This window comes from Capricornis sumatraensis, chromosome 6 (assembly GCF_032405125.1).
Source record: "Capricornis sumatraensis isolate serow.1 chromosome 6, serow.2, whole genome shotgun sequence".
Lineage (NCBI taxonomy): Eukaryota > Metazoa > Chordata > Mammalia > Artiodactyla > Bovidae > Capricornis > Capricornis sumatraensis.
In genome coordinates this window covers 32,870,063-32,893,140 of record NC_091074.1, presented here as the reverse complement: position 1 = coordinate 32,893,140, position 23,078 = coordinate 32,870,063, and the positions used below count along the sequence as shown (strand labels likewise).

General features: G+C 41.4%; 1 protein-coding gene across 3 annotated transcripts in view; it reads right to left on the bottom strand.

The window, feature by feature from the left end:
• The window catches only part of SLC24A2 (solute carrier family 24 member 2), a 268,004-nt gene extending 248,208 nt beyond the window's left edge, over positions 1–19,796 (bottom strand). For all 3 annotated transcript variants that reach the window (XM_068973561.1, XM_068973562.1, XM_068973563.1), the window contains exon 1: positions 18,867–19,796. In XM_068973561.1, the coding sequence (XP_068829662.1) occupies positions 18,867–19,796 (930 nt within the window). The remainder of the gene's footprint in view (positions 1–18,866) is intronic.
• Between the last annotated feature and the right edge of the window lie 3,282 nt (positions 19,797–23,078).

Here is a 23,078-nt window from a genome sequence, read left to right as displayed (position 1 = left end):
ATTGGGGACAGATAAACACATATAAGTCATGAAATGTCAGAGCATTTAATGAGGTTGTAGGACCATAAAAATATTTTAAAATAGGTGTATAAAAACTAAAATTTAACAATGACCATCCAATGAGTCACAAAGATACTCAGACAAACATTTTTAACTGCTGGGTCAGGTTAAGATTAAAGAGAGAAAAGAGGAGTTCACAGAACACAAAATACTTAATATTATTTTTTTTCAGGTAGCTTAAAAAAAAAAACCTCTTTAAACCTCTATAACCCAACTCTGAGGACCTTAAGAATTTTAATGAGAAGCTCCATGCTGATCATATCCAAAACAAGCTATTCAACTATGGGTCCATTCTGTGATTCACATTTGCAAGAACCTGAACTGAAATGGTCATATGAGACTAAGCAATTTTACCAAAAACAAATAACCTAAAGCATGTATTGGAGATGCTGAGAGGAAGCAGGCAGTGCTCAGGAGAGGCACTTGGCAGAGACTCAGATTCAAGGTGATCATGGGCTGAGCATCTCTGGCAATAACCACTCACTTGGGGCTGGTCTCCCAGAGCCACACAGTGAAATGAGATAGAGCTGGATTAATTTTTAGCACAGTTTTTGATTACCTACCAGTAAAGCATGTAGTGCTACTTCCCAAGGCATTTCAATTCTTCTTCCTAAAGCACAACACTATCTTATCCTGTTCTATTTATTTTTCTTAAGTGTCTGTGACTTGCAGAGCATTAAGATGCCAAAACATATGTTTCCTAAGCCTGTTCTCACTTCTCACCTTCACTTAGACTTTCAAGGTCAGAGCTATTTGTGGCTATCTACTTAATTGTACTTCAAATAAAAGGCAGCAGGAAACAGCAGATTTGTGATGGCCCTTCAAAGTAAGCGTCAAACGAGCAGCCTCTCACATCTGAACCTATTTAAATAAATCAGCCTCTTGTTCACGGCCCCTAAACTCCATCCACCATGCCAGCAGTCACTGTGCAGCTGAAGCAAGCTAGCAGCAAGAGAGGGGATGTTTCCTGGACCCCCTGAAAACCACTGGAGCTTTGAATCCATTGGGCATTTTTGTACACAGCAGGATTGCATGGCCAAGTTCTGTTTACCCTCGGAGTGTGCTCATTAATTAGGTTTGTGCAATTACAATTCATGCTAGGCAATGACAAAGTAGATCATTACTAGTATTAATATTATTTACTGTATGCAGCTCCATATACTTATAAAGCTTTGTTCAAAATGGATGCAAATGCTCCCAGGACCTGGAGTGGGAAAAGTTATAGGTTTTGGGACAGAGCGGGTAGATGGGCAGGACTGGCCCCCAACCAAGATGTATAAAGCTGAGTGCCAAGGTTCAAACAACATCATATAAGCAAAGTTTGCATATGAGAATGAAGGACTGTGATTCAACCGCTTTCCTGACAAGGCTCCTGGATAATATGTTGGGAAAGGGATTTGATAACAAGAAACTCTCTTAGACAATACAGAGAAGGATCAGCAGTAGCTTTAAAAGGGTGATGTAGCAACTAGACAGCAAACATCCTGGGTCCAGTGTTCAAGCAGATTCATGTTCCCAGGTTCTCTATAATCAACAAGTCCTGAACCTCAAATGACCCCTAAATCCTCCTCTAGTCCTTAGCTTCAAGGGGATCAAGCTTTTCCCAAGACTAACTTAAGGGAACAGGCAGCTTTAGGGTTGATCCAAGGTTCCAAATCACTAAATTGATGCCGGGAGAACCATATGCAACAGCATAGAACTGGTCCCAGTCTAGAAGCTGCCCCATCCATGCAGCATATTCCTTATTCCACAGAGCAGAAGAAATTTATGATCACATATATGGTAAGGCACTTGCATCCAAAATATATAAAGAATTCAAACTCAGCAGTTAGGCAAATAGCCCAGTTTTTAAGTAAGCAAAGGATGTGAACAGACATTTCCCCAAAGAAGATATACAAGTAGCCAAGAAGCTCATAGAAAGATGTTTAACATCATCATCCTTCAAGAAAATGCAAATCAAAATCACAGTGAGATACCACTCCACACCCACTTTGTTGTTATTGTTGTTGTTTAGTCGCTAAGCTGTGTCTGACTCTTTGCAACCCCATGGACTATAGGCTGCCAGGCTCCTCTGTCCATGGGATTTTCCAGGCAAGAGTACTGGAGTGAGTAGCCATTTCCTCCTCCAGGGGATCTTTCCGACCAAGGATTGAACCTGTCTTTCTTGTGTCTCTTGCATTGGCGGCTGGATTCTTTACCACTAGCACTACCTGGGATGCCCCCACATCCACTAGGATGGGTATAACCAACAAGACACATAATAGTAAATGTTGGCAAAGATGGAGGGAATTTGGGACCATCATACACTGCTGGTCGGAATGCAAAATGGTACAGCCACTTTAGAATACAGTCTGGCAGTTCCGTAAAATGTTAAACGTACAGTGAGCACATGACCCACCAATTCTATCCCAAAATGTATACCAAGGAGAATTGAAACTATATATCCACCGAAAAACTTGTAAGCAAATATTCGCAGCAGCATTACTTTTAATGGCAAAAGAGTGGAAGTAAGCCAAATGTCCATCAGCTGATAAATGGAAAAACAAAATACAGTATATCCATACAATGGAACATTTGGCCATAAAAAGGCAAAATGTTCACCATGGATGAACTTCGAAAAGTGAACTTCTTTCACTTAGCATGGATGAACATGCTAAGTGAAAGAAGCTAGACACAAAAGGCCATATGCTGTATGACTCTCACTGAAATGTCCACAATAGGCAAATCTATAGCAACAGAAAGAAGCCTGGTGGCTACCAGGGACGGGGATGGAAAGAGGGAAGAGGAATGATAGATAGATACAGGGTTCGTTTCTGGCGGTGATAAACATGTTCTAAAATTAGTGGTGATGATTTTGCAACTCTGTGAACATACAAAGAAACCAGTGAACTGCACACACAGTTAATTCTATGATAAGTGAATTGTATCTCAAAAACTTATTAAAACAGTCAACAAAAAAACGCTATACAATGCTACAAAGTAAGGAGGACTATTTCGAGGCCACAGCTGGAATGATATAGCTTTCAGACTTTTTTCTTTTAATCATGAACACTCACCACCACCATTAGTAACTTTCCAAAGGGTATTCAGTGCTCTTTCTCTTTCTGCCCTTGGTACCAAGTGAAACACCAAATACTGCATATGGGATTGGTTAGTTCCAGAGTCAAGAAGAGTAATTTGATCCAAGGCAGAAAACTCAGATGCTGGCCAACATAAGGCCCAGCCATGACTGGATGGAGATGTGACAAGCTGAGATTAAATACTGATGATGTCTATAAGAAAAGAGGAAATACATTTACAGGGCAGTGACAGGAGGGCTCAAGAGAATTTCGTGGTTGAGTGAGGTTCAGTTTCATAACAGGGAAACTGCTTCTCTCTTAATCCTCTCCAAGAACAGAGGGAAAGCAGGTTCAAGTCCGAACACTGAGGATTTGACTATTAGTTAGGGATTAGTTGGAGAACTGCTCCTTCATCTGGCTGCTTGTGAGGCAGAGAGAAGAGGGCCTAAGGGCTGAGGCAAGGTCCCCAAATGACAGGACTCAGGGAGAACAGGCTAACACAAATGGGAGGGACTCAGAGGAAAAGGGACCGGGAGTAGAATATACATGGCTGGGTGGGACTGTATTCTGTTAATCACTTTTCCTGTGCAATTGCATCAAAATTCATAGCCTCTCTCTGAGGGAAACTTCTTAATTTATAGATAAGCCAACATAAGCCCAGAGAGGTTCAGTACCTTGCTCAAGATCACACAGCAAGGAGGGTCACACTCTTAGTCTTAGATAATAATTCTATTGTGTTAACCCTTAACTGTCATCCTCCCTTTTAGGAAATAAAGTCTCAGATTCCTGGAACGCAGGCACCAATGCTCAGCGTTCACCACACACCTGTAATAACAAAAGTGGTTCAACATCTTTTTCATTGCTATCAGGTGTCAGGGAAAAATGAAACTGACTCAGCCTACGAGTGGTTAGGTCAACAGATGACAGTTTAAGTGGGAGGAATTGGGCTGCTGAAGGGGAAACCTATATTTCTACTTGCAGCCAGCCGACCTAGCTCAAAGTCCATCAAGCAGTAAAAGAGAAAGTTATTTACATAGCACCAGCAACTTCGATCCTTTCTAAGAACATCCTATGGACGGGTAAAGAAGCCCGCATTACCCCTTCAAAGGGTTAATCTCCTTTAATTGGCCTTCTTATTTGGAAAAGGACTCTGAAGGTGATAAGTTCAGGGCTTCATGACCTGACCACCTCTTTGGTAAGTCAGTCTATAAGTACGGACATATACTTGTTTCTTTCCCATTAACGAAGATGTTCAGAGTATCAGAGCTCATGGGGACTGTGGGGCTAAGGCAGCCCCTTCATTTTCATCGGAGATGCTTGGGGCAAAGCACCTGGACCAAGGTTAGACAGCCAGTGTTTGGGGATGAAGGGGACACCATCTCTCCAGGCTTGCTTCCTGCCAATGCAAGATTCTCAGTGCATCCTTTAAAGCTGTAAACATGGCATTAATATAGTCTGGTGCCCAGAACTTTTCCAAACCCATCAGCTTTTACCAGGACATGAACTGTGCCTGCATCATTTGGTTTACAAATCCAATCCTTCATAAAAACGTAACCAACCTAATTGAAATGCAGCTTCGGCCATCTCGTCAAGTTCTGCTTCTCTCTGATTTCATGCCTGTTTCATCCACATTTCTTTTCCACCTGATGACAAGCTCGTTGGGAACCAAGGATGAGCTGAGGCTCAGGGAGCAAGCACATCAAGCTTTGATCTGCATCGTCCTTACCCCGCAATCAGTCAGTGTTAGAGCCAGTGCGGGTGAGGAGCAAAGACACCTCCAGCATAAAGGGCTACCTTTGTGGAATTAAGAAAGGTACCCTTTCCTCTGGGCAACCACAGTCCCACACCACAACAGGCAGCTTGCCCAGTAGACTGATGTCTGGATTTCTGTCCCTATTCACCCCCTTGATCAGAGAGATGTCCTTACAGGGCAGCCCCACTAAGAAAAAGGAGGAAATAGGAATTTCTTACGTCACAATCCATTGGTGAGTCATGCAACTATTTTAGGGTTGAAACTAGTATTTGTAGTAGAATAGAAAATACAATATATATATAAAACTGCCTCCCACTTAGGTTTTATTTTTATATGTATATGTAAACATATACATATGTACGTGTATGTGCATGGGTGTGTGTATATACTGAGTCAAGATGTAAAATATGTTTCTTAGTGGGGGTTGTGGTAAAAAATATTTGAAAGTCACTGACTAACAGAGCAGCTTCCTTGGTGGCTCAGATGGTAAAGAACCTGCCTGCAATGCAGGAGACCCGAGTTCAATCCATGGGTCAGGAAGATCCCCCGGAGGAGGGAATGGCAACCCACTTCAGTATTCTTGCCTGGAGAATTCCATGGAGAGGAGCCTGGTGGGCTACAGTACATGGGGTCACAAAGTCGGACATGACTGAAGTGACTTAGTGTGCACGTACACACATACACACAATATGAAACGTGCATCTAATTTGGAGATTTGCTTTGTCTTCATTCCCAACTGCCCAGAGGGAAGCACTAAAAGAACCAGCGTGCATTTAGGAGTCAGACAGGTGTGTGTGCTCAGTCGTGTTAAATGCAGTTTAACACCTCTAAATTTGGACCTTAGGCAGTCATTTATGTTTTCTGGTCCTCAGGTTCCTGCGGTGCAGATGGAGATGGTATCTGTTTCAGAATATTGATGTGGTAAGGACGTAGTATCTTTCAGCACATGTCCAGTTTTCAGATCTCTCTCTTTTGACTTTGGGGAAATCAGGAGAGACCATTGACCCAGGGACACAAATGCAACTGCCACCAAGGGTTTCCACTGCTAGGAGCCACAAAGGTGAGGAGCTGTAGAGCCCTGCAGTGAACTTTAAACAGTTTTCTCCCATGAAAGTTGTTCTCCTGTCTCCCTGGGAGAACAGCCTCCCACAGTAACGCTTAAGCAAAAATGACTGTTTAGCCAAGTCAATTAAATCATTTGAGTGAAACTAATACAAGTAAGACAGTAGGTGTTGCGAGAGGGCATCAGAGGGCAGACACACTGAAACCATACTCACAGAAAACTAGTCAATCTAATCACACGGGCCACAGCCTTGTCTAACTCAATGAAACTAAGCCATGCCCACGGGGCTACCCAAGATGGGCAGGTCATAGTGGAGAGGTCTGACAGAATGTGGTCCGCTGGAGAAGGGAATGGCAAACCACTTCAGTATTCTTGCCTGAAGAACCCCATGAACAGTATGAAAAGGCAAAATGATGGGACACTGAAAGAGGAACTCCCCAGGTCAGTAGGTGCCCAATCAGTGGAGAAATAACTCCAGAAAGAATGAAGGGATGGGGCCAAAGCAAAAACAATACCCAGCTGTGGATGTGACTGGTGATAGAAGCAAGGTCCAATGCTGTAAAGAGCAATATTGCATAGGAACCTGGAATGTCAGGTCCACGAATCAAGGCAAATTGGAAGGGGTCAAACAGGAGATGGCAAGAGTGAACATCAACATTCTAGGAATCAGCGAACTAAAATGGGCTGGAATGGGTGAATTTAACTCAGATGACCATTATATCTACTACTGCGGGCAGGAATCCCTTAGAAGAAATGGGGTAGCCATCATGGTCAACAAGAGTCTGAAATGTAGTACTTGGATGCAATCTCAAAAATGACAGAATGATCTCCATTCATTTCCAAGGCAAACCATTCAGTATCACGGTAATCCAAGTCTACGCCCCAACCAGTAAGGCTGAAGAAGCTGAAGCTGAACAGTTCTATGAAGACCTACAAGACCTTTTACAACTAACATCCAAAAAAGATGTCCTTTTCATTACAGGGGACTGGAATGCAAAAGTAGGAAGTCAAGAAACACCTGGAGTAACAGGCAAATTTGGCCTTGGAATACAGAATGAAGCAGGGAAAAGACTAATAGAGTTTTCCCAAGAGAATGCACTGGTCATAGCAAACACCCTCTTCCAACAACACAAGAGAAGACTCTACACATGGACATCACCAGATGGTCAACACTGAAATCTGATTATATTCTTTGCAGCCATAGATGGAGAAGCTCTACACAGTCAGCAAAAACAAGACCAGGAGCTGACTGTGGCTCAGATCATGAACTCCTTATTGCCAAATTCAGACTTAAATTGAAGAAAGTAGGGAAAACAGCTAGACCATTCAGGTATGACCTAAATCAAATCCCTTATGATTATACAGTGGAAGTGAGAAATAGATTTAAGGGACTAGACCTGATAGATAGAGTACCTGATGAACTATGGACAGAGATTCGTGACGTTGTACAGGAGACAGGGATCAAGATCATCCCCATGGAAAAGAAATGCAAAAAAGCAAAATGGCTGTCTGGGGAGGTCTTACAAATAGCTGTGAAAAGAAGAGAAGCAAAAGCAAAGGAGAAAAGGAAAGATATAAGCATATGAGCGCAGAGTTCCAAAGAATAGCAAGGAGAGATAAGAAAGCCTTCCTCAGCGATCAGTGCAAAGAAATAGAGGAAAACAACAGAATGGGAAAGACTAGAGATCTCTTCAAGAAAATTAGAGATACCAAGGGAACATTTCATGCAAAGATGGGCTCAATAAAGGACAGAAATGGTATGGACCTAACAGAAGCAGAAGATATTAAGAAGAGGTGGCAAGAATACACAGAACTGTACAAAAAAGATCTTCCCGACCCAGATAATCACGATGGTGTGATCACTCACCTAGAGCCAGACATCCTGGAATGTGAAGTCAAGTGGGCCTTAGAAAGTATCATTATGAACAAAGCTAGTGGAAGTGATGGAATTCTAGTTGAGCTATTTCAAATCCTGGAAGATGATGCTGTGAAAGTGCTGCACTCAATATGCCAGCAAATTGGGAAAACTCAGCAGCGGCCACAGGACTGGAAAAGGTCAGTTTTCATTCCAATCCCAAAGAAAGGCAATGCCAAAGATTGCTCAAACTACCGCACAATTGCACTCATCTCACACACTAGTAATGCTCAAAATTCTCCAAGCCAGGCTTCAGCAATATGTGAACCGTGAACTTCCAGATGTTCAAGCTGGTTTTAGAAAAGGCAGAGGAACCAGAGATCAAATTGCCTATATCCGCTGGATCATGGACAAAGCAAGAGAGTTCCAGAAAAACATCTCTTTCTGCTTTATTGACTATGCCAAAGCCTTTGACTGTGTGGATCACAATAAACTGTGGAAAATTCTGAAAGAGATGGGACTACCAGACCACCTGACCTGCCTCTTGAGAAATCTGTATGCAGGTCAGGAAGCAACAGTTAGAACTGGATATGGAACAACAGACTGGTTCCAAATAGGAAAAGGAGTACGTCAAGGCTGTATATTGTCACCCTGTTTATTTAACTTATATGCAGAGTACATCATGAGAAATGCTGGGCTGGAAGAAGCACAAGCTGGAATTAAGATTGCCGGGAGAAATATCAATAACCTCAGTATGCAGATGACACCACCCTTATAGCAGAAAGTGAAGAGGAACTAAAATGCCTTTGATGAAAGTGAATGAGGAGAGTGAAAAAGTTGGCTTAAAGCTCAACATTCAGAAAATGAAGATCATGGCATCTGGTTCCATCAGTTCATGGCAGGTAGATGGAGAAACAGTGGAAACAGTGGCTGACTTTATTTTTGGGGGCTCCAAAATCACTGCAGATGGTAGTTGCCGCCATGAAATTAAAAGACGCTTACTCCTTGGAAGGAAAGTTATGACTGACTCAGATAGCATATTCAAAAGCAGAGACATTACTTTGCCAACAAAGGTCCATCTTGTCAAGGCTGTCGTTTTTCCTGTGGTCATGTATGGATGTGAGAGTTGGACTATGAAGAAAGCTGAGCCCCGAAGAATTGATGCTTTTGAACTGTGGTGTTAGAGAAGACTCTTGAGTGTCCCTTGGACTGCAAGGAGATCAAATCAGTCCATCCTAAAGGAGATCAGTCCTGGGTGTTCTTTGGAAGGAATGATGCTAAAGCTGAAGCTCCAGTACTTTGGTCACCTGATGCGAAGAGTTGACTCATTGGAAAAGATTCATGCTGGGAGGGATTGGGGCAGGAGGAGAAGGGGACGACAGAGGATGAGATGGCTGGATGGCATCACCGACTTGATGGACATGAGTTTGAGTGAACTCTGGGAGCTGGTGATGGACAGGGAGGCCTGGCGTGCTGCAATTCATGGGGTCGCAGAGTCGGACATGAATAAGCGACTGAACTGAACTGAACTGAACTGACTACAAGGAAGCTGGGTTAGGAAAAGAGATTGGTGCTATGGGCATGGTGAGAATCTGTTCTGTTTAAGTAAATGTGTTAGACTGTCACTTTGGCAAGGTTAGAGTATTTCACAGTGTAATGATAAGAGCCTCTGGGACAGAAATGAGAGGCTAACGTGATCTTTTAGGTGATGTGGGTCAAATCTCTCATTTTCCAGATTTCGAGATAGGGTCCGAGGAGGTACAGGATCCACTGAGGTCACATGGCCAAGGCTACACCCCAGTCCTTGGGAACATCATTTCTTAACTCCTGGGTCACAAGTCCTCCCTCTTCAGAATAATTCATCCATTAAAACAAAAACTGCAGCAACTTCCTGCCTTGATTTAGGTGTGGAAATGTGGGGAGGGATGCCACTAAAGTTAGTGATCCTCAGCATATGTTTGTAAGAGATCTTTGAGTCATCACAGCAAACTTTAAAAATGACGCAAAAGACACACATGAAATTGGGCAATCCTTAAGTGAAAATTTTAATTCTCAAAAATCTTATTTTTCAACCTCCCGATTAATCAAAGAAATGCATAAAACAATGAAATGTTGTTTTACCTATGAAACTGGTGAACAATAAGAATGGTAATAGGTAACACTACCAAAGATGTAGCAACCAAGCAGAAACTTTAAAAAGCTCATAAACTTTGTCTCAGAATTTCTGCTTCTCCAAAATAAAAAATTCATGTGTAAGGCTGTTGGCTGTAGTATCTTTTATAGTAGTGAAATATAATATAAAAATAACTATTTCATGATAATGCCAAATAGTGAACAAATGTTTCTGAAAAATATTTAATGATATGAGGAAATGCTCATAGTAAACCAAGTTAAAAAATACTAAAATGGTATATAGTCAATGTAAGTTTAAAGTTGTACATAGCCAATATCATTTCAACTTATTTAGGTATATATGCATGTATGCACATGTGTGAGAATGTGTGTGTGTGTGTGTGTGTGAGAGAGAGAGAAAAATCTGGATGAATAAATGCAAAAATGTGCATAGTTATTTCTGGATGGTAAAATGGAGAGATTAGAGGCTATTTAAAATTTTCTTTTTTGTGTATTGATATGTTTTTATAATCCTATATGATGAATATATTACTTTAAGTATCTGGAAAAAATATTATTTAGAAAACAAATCTACAACTTAGATTTCTACAAATCTACAATTTCTGTTAGAACTGCCTTTTAGATTTGACTCAAAATTTGCCATTGGTAGGATCTTTTGTGGATATGGAGTTTTATTATATACAATGTCAGATTACATTAAACATTCTGAAAGTATACAATTAAAATACATATTAGCATCCCTTGCTATATGCACTATCAATCATTTGACAAATCCAAAGCATACTTTTGGTAATATGATGGATGAAACATTCAGAGAAACCATTTTCAGTATATACATCTCAAATTATACTAGGTGTATATGTATCTAATAAATTATATATTAATATATAACATAGGTTAGACATTATAATTTATATATTTTATTTTATTTTTTATTTTGTGTATTTTAAAATTCCCCATCTATATTAGGTGAGGAAGCAGTATTTGCTGTTCCCCAGTGGCTAGAGACATGGATTGTAGAAGTACGAACACGAGGCCTGATAGGGAGTAGGGACCTCCTCCCTCCATTCCCAATGGGAGACCTCCACTCCCAGTGAACTAGAAACCCTGAAGGGTTGACACTCTTAGTGGGTGAGTGAGGGGGAAAAAAATCTGCCTACCGAAGGGATATAGTAGAATATGCCTATTTGGTCTTGGTTTTGAGTGGTACTGAAGAAAGAAAAAAAAGCAACAGTCTCCTTTAAGAATTTCCAACCATGGGCTCATTCCTGGATTTGGAGTCTGAATTCACACTACCTGGATAAAAAAGTTAAACATTCGGGTTAGAATGATTCCAGGTTGGTTGAGTTCCCAGGCACTTGACAGAGAAGCAAACGAGTCCCCTCTATGGGGATACACTTAGAACCCAGACTTCTGTGTCGCTCCATAGGTCAAGTCCCAAAGAACAGAAGTTCAAAGTTTTAAATAAATCATTAAATATAAAAAGAATCACCCCCACATGAAACATAAAACAACACAACTAGACCTGCAAGGATACTAACACTAAAAATACCAATTATGAATTAAAATATATTTTATGTTTAGAAAACGAAAAGAGGGCGTTAAATAATAAAGGAAGAAGAAACAATGAAAATCAACATGATAGTGTTGAAACTGAGCAACAAAAACCTTCTAGAAAGGAAAAATATAATAATAACAATTGGAAACTAAACAGATGCAGGTTAGATAAAATTGAAGAGAAAATCAGAAAGTAGAACGCAGATATAAAAAAATGATCAGAAAGAAGAACACAGAAAAGGATGAATGGTTGAAAGACATGGAGAAAGGCTGAGATGATACAACGTATATCCAATCAGAATTCTAAATGAGATAGAGGCCAAATTGGTGGGAGGCACTAAATCCTCAAATTCAGCACGTCTAATGAATCAGAATGGGGATAAAATAAGTGAGAAAATCACACCTGACATAGCATCAAGAATATGCTGAACACCAAAAACAAAGAGAAGAACCTTACAAAGCAGTCAAAAAGACAAACTTCTTACAAAGGAGCGACATTCACACCAGCAGCGGTCTTTTCAATGGCAAAAATGGAAGTCAGAGGCAGTGAAATTATTATTCCTATTTCAAAGTGGAATGGGAAAATAACTCTCTACCCACCAAAGCTATCCTTCAAGAACAAAAGTGTGAAAACAGATCTGTGAGCAAATAGAAATTAGCAGATACTATTAACAGATTCTTGCCAAAAGACCTTAAAAAGCCAGTAAGTCAGTATAGGAAAAAAACATAGAGAAAAGTACGATGAGAAAAAAAGGGACAAGAAAAACTAGTAAAAATGTAGATATATCTAAAACCATTGATGGCATAATGTCTAATTTGTAGGATTAAAAATGTGAAGGTTATACTTCAATAAAACTGTTATGAAACACCAAGGTAGAACTTTGATCGCAGACTTCAAATTATTTACAATGGGGGGGGGGGAGCTGACTGAGTTAAAAGGTTGTAAGGCTCTTAGGATGTTTAGCAGGAGTGTAAAGATACTAGCTTTATACTCTGTTGAGTTAAATATATTCATTAAAAAATTTAGGGTAAACACTAAAAGAATATAAATAGGATGTATAAATTCCAAATACTAACAGGAAAAACAGACTTAGAAAAAAAAAATCCCCTCCCCCAAAAAGGAGAAAAAAATTATGAAAAGAAGCAGATCAGAACAAATAGAAAGTACAGAATAGCATGATAGGAAAGAATTGAAATGTAATAGTAATCATGATCAATGTAAGTAAACTGAATATTCCAGCTGAAAGATAATGACTGCCAAACTGAATTAAACAAAATGCTGCTATATGCTGTTACTAGAGACTTATCTAAAAAGATGTTCTTGTCGCCTCACAGAGTGACTTAATCTCATTCCTTGTTAAAGTTAAAATACAAATTATCTGGTTCTACCAAAAAAAAAAAAAAAAAGAAAAGAAAAAATGAATGAGATAGGGAGAAGGGAAGGGAAAAGGAAGAAAGTAGGAAGGGAAGCGGTGGTAACTTCTAGCTCTCAACATTGTCAGGATTCACAAAGTGCAGGTCCTTTTTTTGCTGGAGAAACCAGGGTAGCAAGGGGAACAGATATATGCAACCTGACCTTTGTGAATAAAAATCCACTGGACTTCCTGAGTCTCTGAAAGTGCCTCCTTCACTCTCTGAATCATATGCAGTAACTGAAAGGTTTGCTTTAACATAAGTAGAGGGAAACAAAACAAGGAAAATAGCACCATGCTGTATTCCTAGATCAACAAACAGACTTGTGATACTGGATTTATAAGAAATATATATTTGGTCATTAAGATGACCAAAATACATTTCTCATATATATTTGGTCTTTGTTCATAGTTCCCAGTTCATGGCTCTCAAAACCCCTGGAATTTCCCAAGTGTGGAGAGTGACACAGGTGTCTTTCTTTATGTTAATGAGGTGACTTTTAGAAAGCACCTAAGGATTGGGGCTGGTGGCTAATGGAGCCAACTGATGATTAAAAATTGGAATTTTCAGTCCCACTCCCTTCCTGCAGGGACAGATGCGTTGGAGAGATAGACAGCACTTCCCACCTACTGGTGTGAGGCGTTAGTTGCTTAGTCGTGTCTGACTCTTTGTGACCCCATGGACTGTAGCCCACCAGGCTCCTCTATCCCTGGAATTCGCTAGACAAGAATACTGGAGTGGGTCGCCATTCCCTTCTCCAGGGGATCTTCCTGACCCAGGGACTGAACCTGGGTCTCCTGCATTGCAGGCAGATACTTTATCGCTGAGCCAGCAGGGAAGCCCAAGATGGGTTGGAGGGCAAATCAATTGCCAATTGTCGATGATCTGATCACCTATGCCCAAGTAATGAAGTCTCCATGGGTGCATATATGCTATGTCGCTTCAGTAGTGTTCGACTCTTTGCAACCCTATGGACTGTAGCCACCTCTGTCCATGGGATTCTCTAGGCAAGAATACTGAAGGGAGTCGCCATGCCCTCCTCCAGGGGATCTTCCTGATCCAAAGACAGAGTTCAGAGAGCTTTGGGAGTTGGTGAACACCTGGAGATGCTGGGAGAGCGGCGCCTGGAGAAGGTCCCTGGCCTTCCCCATGTCTCAGCTGACTGCCCCTGAGTCATACCCTTTTACAATAAACCAGTGATCTAATAATGAACTGTTTCTCTTAGTTTTGTGAGATCCTCTAGCAAATTCATTGACCCCGAGGAGGGGTCACTGGAACCTCTGACTTACAGTCGGTCAGAAGCACAGGTAACAACCTGGACTGGTGACTTGCTTATGAAGTGGTGGGTGGAGAGGGCAGTCTTATAGGACTGAACCCTTAACCTGAGGAAAACTGATGCTATCTCTGGGCAGACAGTGTCAGAATTGAGTTAAATTCTTGGCCACCCTGCCAGTGTCTGAGAATTCGTTGGTGTTATATGGGAAACAGCCCCACCCCCACCCCCACACATTTGAATTGGGTCCAGGAACTCAAAAGAACACTGCAATCACAGACTTCTAGACAGTTAAGAAGTTTAGTGCCTAGGTTTTCTTTCTTTTGAGGACAGAGAGTTTCCAAGTCTATCAAGTAATACTTGCTCATTACAAGGACGAGCTTACCTCATCTTCTTTGAAATCTGTACATTAATTTTATTAATTTATTTGCTGGATATGGAGGGTGAACAAAAGTTGAATTTATAATATATTCTTTGCCTTAGGAAAGCTTGGGACTAAACATTTGTATTTATATAATTATTTATGGTTTAGTATCTTATCAGAAACATTTCACTTTATGAAGAATATTTATAACACTGTCTCAATTTTGATTTTCCCATGACCATTACAACAATTTGCACTGCAAACACTCTGCTGGCAAGCAACTTTTCAGGAACATACAAAATGAATAAAGCAAGGCACACTTACATTACTAAGTAGCCTGCCTTCAACTATCCAGCTTTAAGCATCTTTATTTAGACCCTTCCCTTCATTTGAACTGGGCTGACTTGCTGTCAGATTACAGTGCCAAGTCTAAGAAGAAGTTAAATACCATGGACAGCTGCTTTCTAGGCCAATGACAGCCTAGCACCATAGCAGATCAAGGGACCTCAGCAGCCAAGCCAGGCACACAGCAAAACACACCAAATGCCCTCAAAGTCCACTGCTTTACATCCTGCAGGATTCAAATTAATTCCTAACCAGCCATGGAGAGGCTTTTAGAAGAGGGCCCCAGTCATTTATAAATAAAAATACACTTTAAAAAATCTCTGCTTAGCATAGATATATCAAAACCATAGTCAATGGCCTACTTACTGCAAGCAAAATTCTACAAAATAAACTTTCAGGACTGCAAAGGTATTTGAAGATTTCCTTGGAGTTTATAATATCTTCCCTGCATATATTTACTGTATATGAAATTAAGCTTATAAATATTATAATACGACAAATATCACATGCCCCTAAGAGAGACAATAGCCTGCGTAACTTGATGATTCACTGACATGAACTATAATATTCAAGAAATATTTTGAAATGCTCAAATTTGAAGTAATTTATTCTGATTCACTTTCCACTTAAGAACAAAAGATGAAAGAAAGGGAACTAACACTTACTGAAGAACCCACATTTGCCAAAGACTATGTTAGTGGCTTAATATTCATTTCTTCATTTAACAATTTTTCCAACTTTATGAAGTAGGTATTATTATTTTCATTTTCCTAATTAGGAAACTGAGGCTCAGTGAGTTTATGTGACTTCTCTGCAGTTACACGGCTTATTACATACCTGAGTTAAAACCTTTTTTCCCTGAATCAAAGTCCAGGGTCTCTTTACCATGTCATGACACTCAATGATAATGATATGTTTTTAAAGGATGATATTATTACTAAAAGATGTAATAAAAAATCAAATTAAAAAGCCACACACCAGGTGGAATAGTTAAATAAAATAGGAAGCTATTATTTAACTATGAGAAAAATGTTCACATTTTCTATTTTTTCACGCTCCATAGTTGCCCCATCATCAATAATGAAACCAAATGAAGATTTTCAACTTGTTCATGAAGCAAGTAGTTTCAAAGATATTTCACTGCCTTCAGCTCAGCAGAATTGATGAGTTTCCAGGAAGAACCATGATGACTTGTATAAAAATATCTAAATATGTTTCCTTCACTTTCCCATACTCCCCTGCTCTATACCTACACATATAAAACAATGAGGTAGCCTTGCCTAAAATAGGCTTAGTATTTTGCTTCCTAAATTCTTATATAGCACCTTCCTCTCTATGAAGACTCCATCAAGGAATGTCTTTGGCTGGGGGTCTTTCTCTGAGTGTTCTGATGATGTTAGAAGCACTGACTTAGGTAGAAAAGGCAGGGGGTATTCAGCCAGAAATCAACTTTTTACATCAGAGAACAACAGTGCCAAGCTCAAGGACCCGTCTCTCCTTGAGACACCTTCTGTTCAGTGCTCAGAGAGCAAAATTTCCACAAGATTCTGAAATCAGGCATCTGATACAGACCAGCTGCTGAAAAAACTTTTTTCCAACAAAATTCAAAAGTGAAATTGGCAAGGTGAAATTTCATAAAGGAAATCACACATCATTATATATTGGTCCACCTAAAAATATCTGTGTTCTAGTATACCAAACAAGACATAGCAATGTTAAAAAATTCTTGTCCCATGATTATAGTTCAATCTAGTTTCTGAATGCCAAAATAAATGATAATCATTAAATGAAACAACTAAAACTATTTGGTGCTCAAAGGAAAACAATACAATGAACATATTTTTGGGGTAAATCAGAAACAGGAGATATAGTCATGAATATAATCTGCTTTCTTTTTTAATTAGGTAAGTCCAGAATTCCCAAATTTTTTAGATGCACAATATTAAGCACAGCAAAAATTATGGATATAAATAACAACTTTAAGGAATGTCAGCCTAAGTTATTGACTTTTAAATTACCATAAAAATGACATGACAGTCACCTAATATAGTGGGGTAAATTTCCTGCAAGAATTATGAGTGACATAATTTATTAAAAACTGTCTGTAGACCATATTTTAAAAGTTATTACTAAATGCACAAAACCAGCTTCTCCCTTCCTAGCAGAATACAAAATACCCCTGCAATCTTCAATACATCATTGGACCACTCTGCAAATTCCTTCTTCATACTTGTTGCCAATATAACCTTTAGCCGAGTTCTGTGTCTAAGTTGTCAGGAAGATCCCCTGGAGAAAGAAATGACAACCCACTCCAGTACTCTTGCCTGGAAAATCCCATGGATGGAGGAGCCTGGTAGGCTACAGTCCATGGGGTCACAAAGGGTCGGACATGACTGAACGACTTCATTTGTGTCTAAGTTAATGAAGTTCCACTGTGCGGTAACAAAAAGAAAAGTACTGAGTTCTCAAAAAGACTTTTTATCCTTGATGTGCCCAGGATATTTATAAGGCACCAAATCATTTCCTTGCCTCTAAAAAATCTGCCTTTCCCTTGGCAACTGTTCAGCATTCTAATTGGAATAAACACATAGACTACTAATGCAAACCACTTAAACTTGCAGTCAGTTTTGAAAAGATAGCTTGAGGGATCATCTTTTGGACTACAAAATTAGACCATGGAGGGGGCTCCAGTGATGACCCTATCTTATGCCCTTAAGGATACAGACTAGTATCATATCTGAATATTATTTGCCATGTTTTTTTTTTCTTACTATAGTTTCTAACAGACAACCATACACTGAGTGATAGGTTAGAAAAAATACATTCCAGAATATTTCTCTTTTGCATGGAATAAATAGAAATATCACCAGCAGTTTTTTTGTCTGCACTTTGCTTCTGTTTCATGGCTGCTACAAAAATGATAGATGGTCATGAAACTTGAACATAGAGGAATTACACTAAATTAATATCATTTTTTTCTTCACTCTGGAAAAACACCTCACCCTCCACTTAACATCTGTTTTCTGCATACATGAGAATTTCCCCAGATGCCAGAATGAAAAGTCTGCATATGTATTTTGGTTTTCTGTTTAAAATCACAATCTGAGATGACATTCCAATGTTAGGATATAAATCAAAACTGCATCATTCTACTTAACATAAAATTTTACTAATTTTTCCATTAGTAAATATTACTGATTATTTTTAAAAATTAACCTATATTTTTTCACATCAATTTCTTCTAAGTTCTTTACCAGTTTACTTGCTACCTATGTGACAGGATGACCACGGTTGTCTTTAAAATCCCCTCAAGTCCTACTCTAGAAAATATCTTGGGTCATGTTTAACATGGTGTGCAAAATGGGCCATCGAGCTACAGAGGCAAGCAGCATGGCTTGCCACTGACTCTCATGGATCCTGATCCGTGCCTGGTTGAGTGGTCTGAAGCATCACTGTGTGGATCAAGAAACATGGCCATGAGCCACTTGAACGACCAATCATGTGAGGCTCTAGGCTGCTGACTTACAGGTCCATATTTGGTGACCCAAACAGACTTTCTTTGCTGAGCACCTTTAAAGAGATGGTTCATACCTGTCATATGTTCATTTAAATAGAAAAAGCCCTGTAATGTGCAAAGCACACACACGTACTTTCCCATGAAAATAAAACTGCTCACAAAATTGCTATGCCTCCATGCACAAAATAAGACACAAATAACTGCTGAGTCTTCTCTGGGAAGCTTATGTAACCTATATTTACAAATGTTTTACTCTGAGGCAAACAGCTTGAGAATTTAGTAGACATTCTCCAGAGTACCCCTCAATTTTTCCCACTGTGATCGTTCGTCTGGTTATCAAAGAACTGCAGAAAGTACCCTGCTATCCATTACAGCCCCCAACGCCATCTGATTAAAAAAGTGGCTGATCTCAAAAACTAAGAATTCAGAGCTATGGCCAAGAAGAACATTAAGTAAACAACCACTGCCACCAACCTTTGGTTGGGCCTCTGGCGCTGTCACCTTGACGACTTTGTTGCGATTTATCATTTGCTTCACCCATCTTTCTACTTGGACGTTGAATTTCATGAAAACCACATAGCCACAGTAAGCTGTCAAGAGAAGCAAGCTCTCCCACCACATGATAAAGTTATCCAGGAAAAATATGATCAGCATGATTAAGTCAATGATGTAGAAGGACACATCCCGAAAGAGCGGCCACCATGTCAGGTTTAAGATTTCTCTGGAAAACAGAGCACACATGCCAATGACAAAGAGGATATTGAACACCGCTGAGCCCACGATCGTGCCAATGCCAACGTTGCTGTGAGCAATAAACACCCCTATGAGAGACGTGAAAAGCTCTGGTGCCGAGCCCCCTGCAGCCATAAAGGTGGCCCCAGCCACATCATCAGAGATGCCCAGTTTTTCGGTGATGACAGTCAACGAGGGAACAAAGAACTCATCACAGACAATGGCTAAGGCTATGAACATGTAGATCATCCCAATGACGTGGAGAATGATGGCGCCTTTTCTTCGTTGCTCGAGGGAAAAGATGTCTCTGGGGTAGTCTCCTTGGGCATGATCTGTACTATTCTCAGACATGCCTTCCTGAGAAAGAGCTGGCTGTGGCGTATAATCTCGAATCTTGTCATTTAAATCTAAGAGAGTTCTTTCGTGGTATCCGTGTGCTGCCCCGGGGCCACTTGCACCCCTGGCCTCTCCTGTGCTCTGTGTCTCCGTCTCAGAAAAGGCACTGATTGAAAACGGGACAGTGCTAATGGCTACCAGGCCCATGAAAAGGCCTAGGATTCGGATCAACTTCAGTTTTTTCCTGACATTATAATGTCTCCTGCAGCCAGACGGTGACTTATCTGAATACCATTTCTCAAGGAAAGAGATGGTGGTGCTTTGGTGCAGATCCATCCTGGGTCTTCTCATGGATGTGATGGTTCTAAATTTGTAGATTCAACCAGATGGTTCTTTCATACTTTTCTTTACAGGTAACAGTGCTTGTGAGGCGCTTCCACAATCAGGGATTCTTAGGCTTCACAGGAAATATTTTCAACATTTATGCTTAAATAAAAATAAAAACAAGGATACATGAATCATAAAATCATGTATTTTTTTTTTTTACAAAACAATTTGGCAGATATGAAAAAAATCCTATCCTATAGCCAGCCATGTGACCTTGGGTTAAATTCCTTAGTTCTTCTGTACTTCAGTTTCCCCATTTCAAAAATTAGGACAATTACAGCACCTACCACCAAGGAATGCTTTGAGGATGATTTAAAATATATGAAGCATTAAAAGTAGGATGTGACATATTAGGCACTTATTAAAATGTGTGTATAAAGGCAAACATTTGGGTAAATACATAGACTACATATTTGTGTGTGTTAAATAAAAAAAAATGTTATAGATGTAGATGAAAATCTGTTTATCCCACTTTAAATCATGTAACAAATAACATCCCAGTGCTCAAAAAGGTATCACTTCCTTCAGAATTATCTACATATTTGACAACCAAACCACTGCCTTTTCTTTTGGTCCAATTACATAATTCCAGTTGCAGGCACACTTTTCGGATTTAATCTGTCACTTGGAAAGGGCTGAGTGCTGGAGGATCAGCACTCTTTTTCTGGACACTTAATACTCTCAGGCTCTTATTTTTCATGAAAACCCTCTCCTGTATATCAAACACAGACAAAAAGCCTTTCAAAATTTTTAAGTTTAAAAGAATGTTCTGATGACGTGAACAAACTGTCTTCCCTAAATATCTAGATATTATTTTCAGCTAGAGCTTTAAAAAAAAAACCCAACCTTTAGTCATATTTAAAATACACAGCTTGGTAAATCAAACAACTCCTAATAAGTAGGCTATTTCAAGAGATCAAATAGGTATTTCATAAATAATATGCACATTGCATTAATACCTTTGTCCACAAAAATCTGCCCAAAATAGCCCCGACACTGACCCTCTAGTAGGTTAGACAGCCAAGTAGTTTTCATTCTCAGCCTCCACAGAGAAAGGTGAAATACCTAGATATGACAGTTGACATTCTGAAGATTCTTCTTTTTAATTTCTTTAAAAAACGGTTTTGTTTGGGGGGGGGGTTCTTGTATCAACGGTTTCATTTTAGAGGCATTCGCTGAGATCATCTCAGGTGTAAAACAAGCTAATTAAACATGCGCCAGTTACACATTGAGATAAGCTGGAACTCAGGTTTGCAGAGGGAACCCAAACCAACCCAGGCTGAGATGCTGTTCCTCCTGAGATAAACCTAACCCCGCACAGATTCCCGGCTGGCTGGCAGATGTCTATGCTTACCGTGAACGATTAAGGGACTCACTGCGCTCCGAGGATTGTCACAGTGCTGGGCCGGGGCAAATAGCACGGACGGACTCAACTCCCAGGGTGCGCTATCGGCTCCAGTCGGAGCCTGACTCGACCTGCAAACCCACCGCTCCGCTCCACGCGAGCTGCCTCCAACGGCCAAGTGCACCCCCAGCCCCGCCCCAACTTTGCCTTGTGTGGTCCCAAACTTTCCCTGGTGGGTTCACAGGAAAATAAAACTAAAGGACAGACGCCTCACTAGAGAGCCGGGAGCTGGGATGCAGCTTGGGGAGGGGCTTGGCCGGCATCTCCCAGAATCGCTGGTGGGTAGCTGGGGAAAGGGAGCACTCCTCTTAGCGCCTCCCGGACAGCAGGCCCCCAACTACCCCGAGCCGGAAGCAGGGCGGTTTGGGTGGGAGAAGCAGGAGGGGCTCAGAAGCCGCACCCGGGAGCGGAGAGAGTTGGCTAACTCCTTTCGGGGCCTGGGGCGCCCATGTCCACCGCGAAGCCACCTGTGAGTCTGCCGCCGGATGCACGCCATCCGGATCCAGGGACCCTGACCTCTGCGGCCCCCGAGCCCGGCGGCTGGTCTGCGTTCGGCCGCCCGCACTTACCGGGATCCGCCAGGAAGACGCGCAAACGGCAGGGGCTCGAGCGCGGCCCGCCGCTCCGGTCCTCCGCCTCCTCCGGCCCTCCGCCTCCTCGCTCCGAGGCCCGGGCTGCGGCTCGCACTCGCCGCCGCTCTCGCCGTCCGGGGCTGGGCTCGGGAGGAGACTGAGCCGCCGCGAGCCCCGCGCGCCGCCTCTGGTGCTGCCGGGCCCCCTCCGGCCCCTCCCTCTCGCCTCTGCGCGGGGAGCGTGGCCGCAGCGCGCTCTGCTCCCGCGCCCTCTGTTCCACGCCTCCTGGGCGCAGAGGCGACGCCGGCTGCGGTCTCTTAGGAGATTTCTCCGCAGTGGGGACAGGGGTCAGGATTTGCAGACGGGCAAGGACGAAGAGGAGAAATCATACAGGTCGGTGACGCGCCTGACTCCTTAGACCTGAAAGTATTGCCAACTTTGGGGTCATCTCTGCCAGGCCCCTTCTCTCCAATTATCTGCAGAAAGTGACAGCAGTCACATATTTCTTTAGGAGGCGATGTAATGTGTGATGATGGTAAAGACGATCACTGAAAAGGCAGGGAGGCCTGCAGGGTTGTGTGTCCGTGCCCAGGGTGTGTGAAGTCTCAGCTTTGGCTGGTTGGGACCCTGAAGGATCATTAGTCTTGCAGGCTGACCTTTAATTTTGTGGCTGATGAAGCTGAGACCCAAGACTGTCGTTTTGAGTCATAGACAGCGTACATACGCTGGCCTCTGGACTTCATGCCCAGTGATTTTCCCTGCCCTGTCAGGAAAACAAGACCCCCTAGACCACAAGAAATTGAGTCAGGCTTGTTGGGGACTGGAGGCAAAATCTGGGCCGAAGAGTGGGCTAAGATGGGACAGACCGGCTATTGGCGGAGGCCCCATTTACCTGACCCTGTGATAACCGCCAGAACTGCCAAGAGATACTCATTAGGAGAAACCTTTCATCAGACGTTTTCCCCTCTCCTTACCCTCCACCCTCTTCCTGACGATTTCTTCATGCTTTCCTGGGACTAGGGGAAATGTCATATCTGGAGAATGCACCATCTTTGACTTTGGGTAAAACTTTATACTCAGACCTCTACATGTCCCTGATAGGTCAAGAGAAGCCTTGAGAAATTTGAAATCTTTCTCCCACCAAAGCCAGGCATTTAAGATTATTCTCTTGCTAAGGATTTAAGGTCTTATTCTGGAAGTCATTGTGTGAATTTTTAATATTTGCCTGTTATTTTGGAAGATTCCAGACAGTTA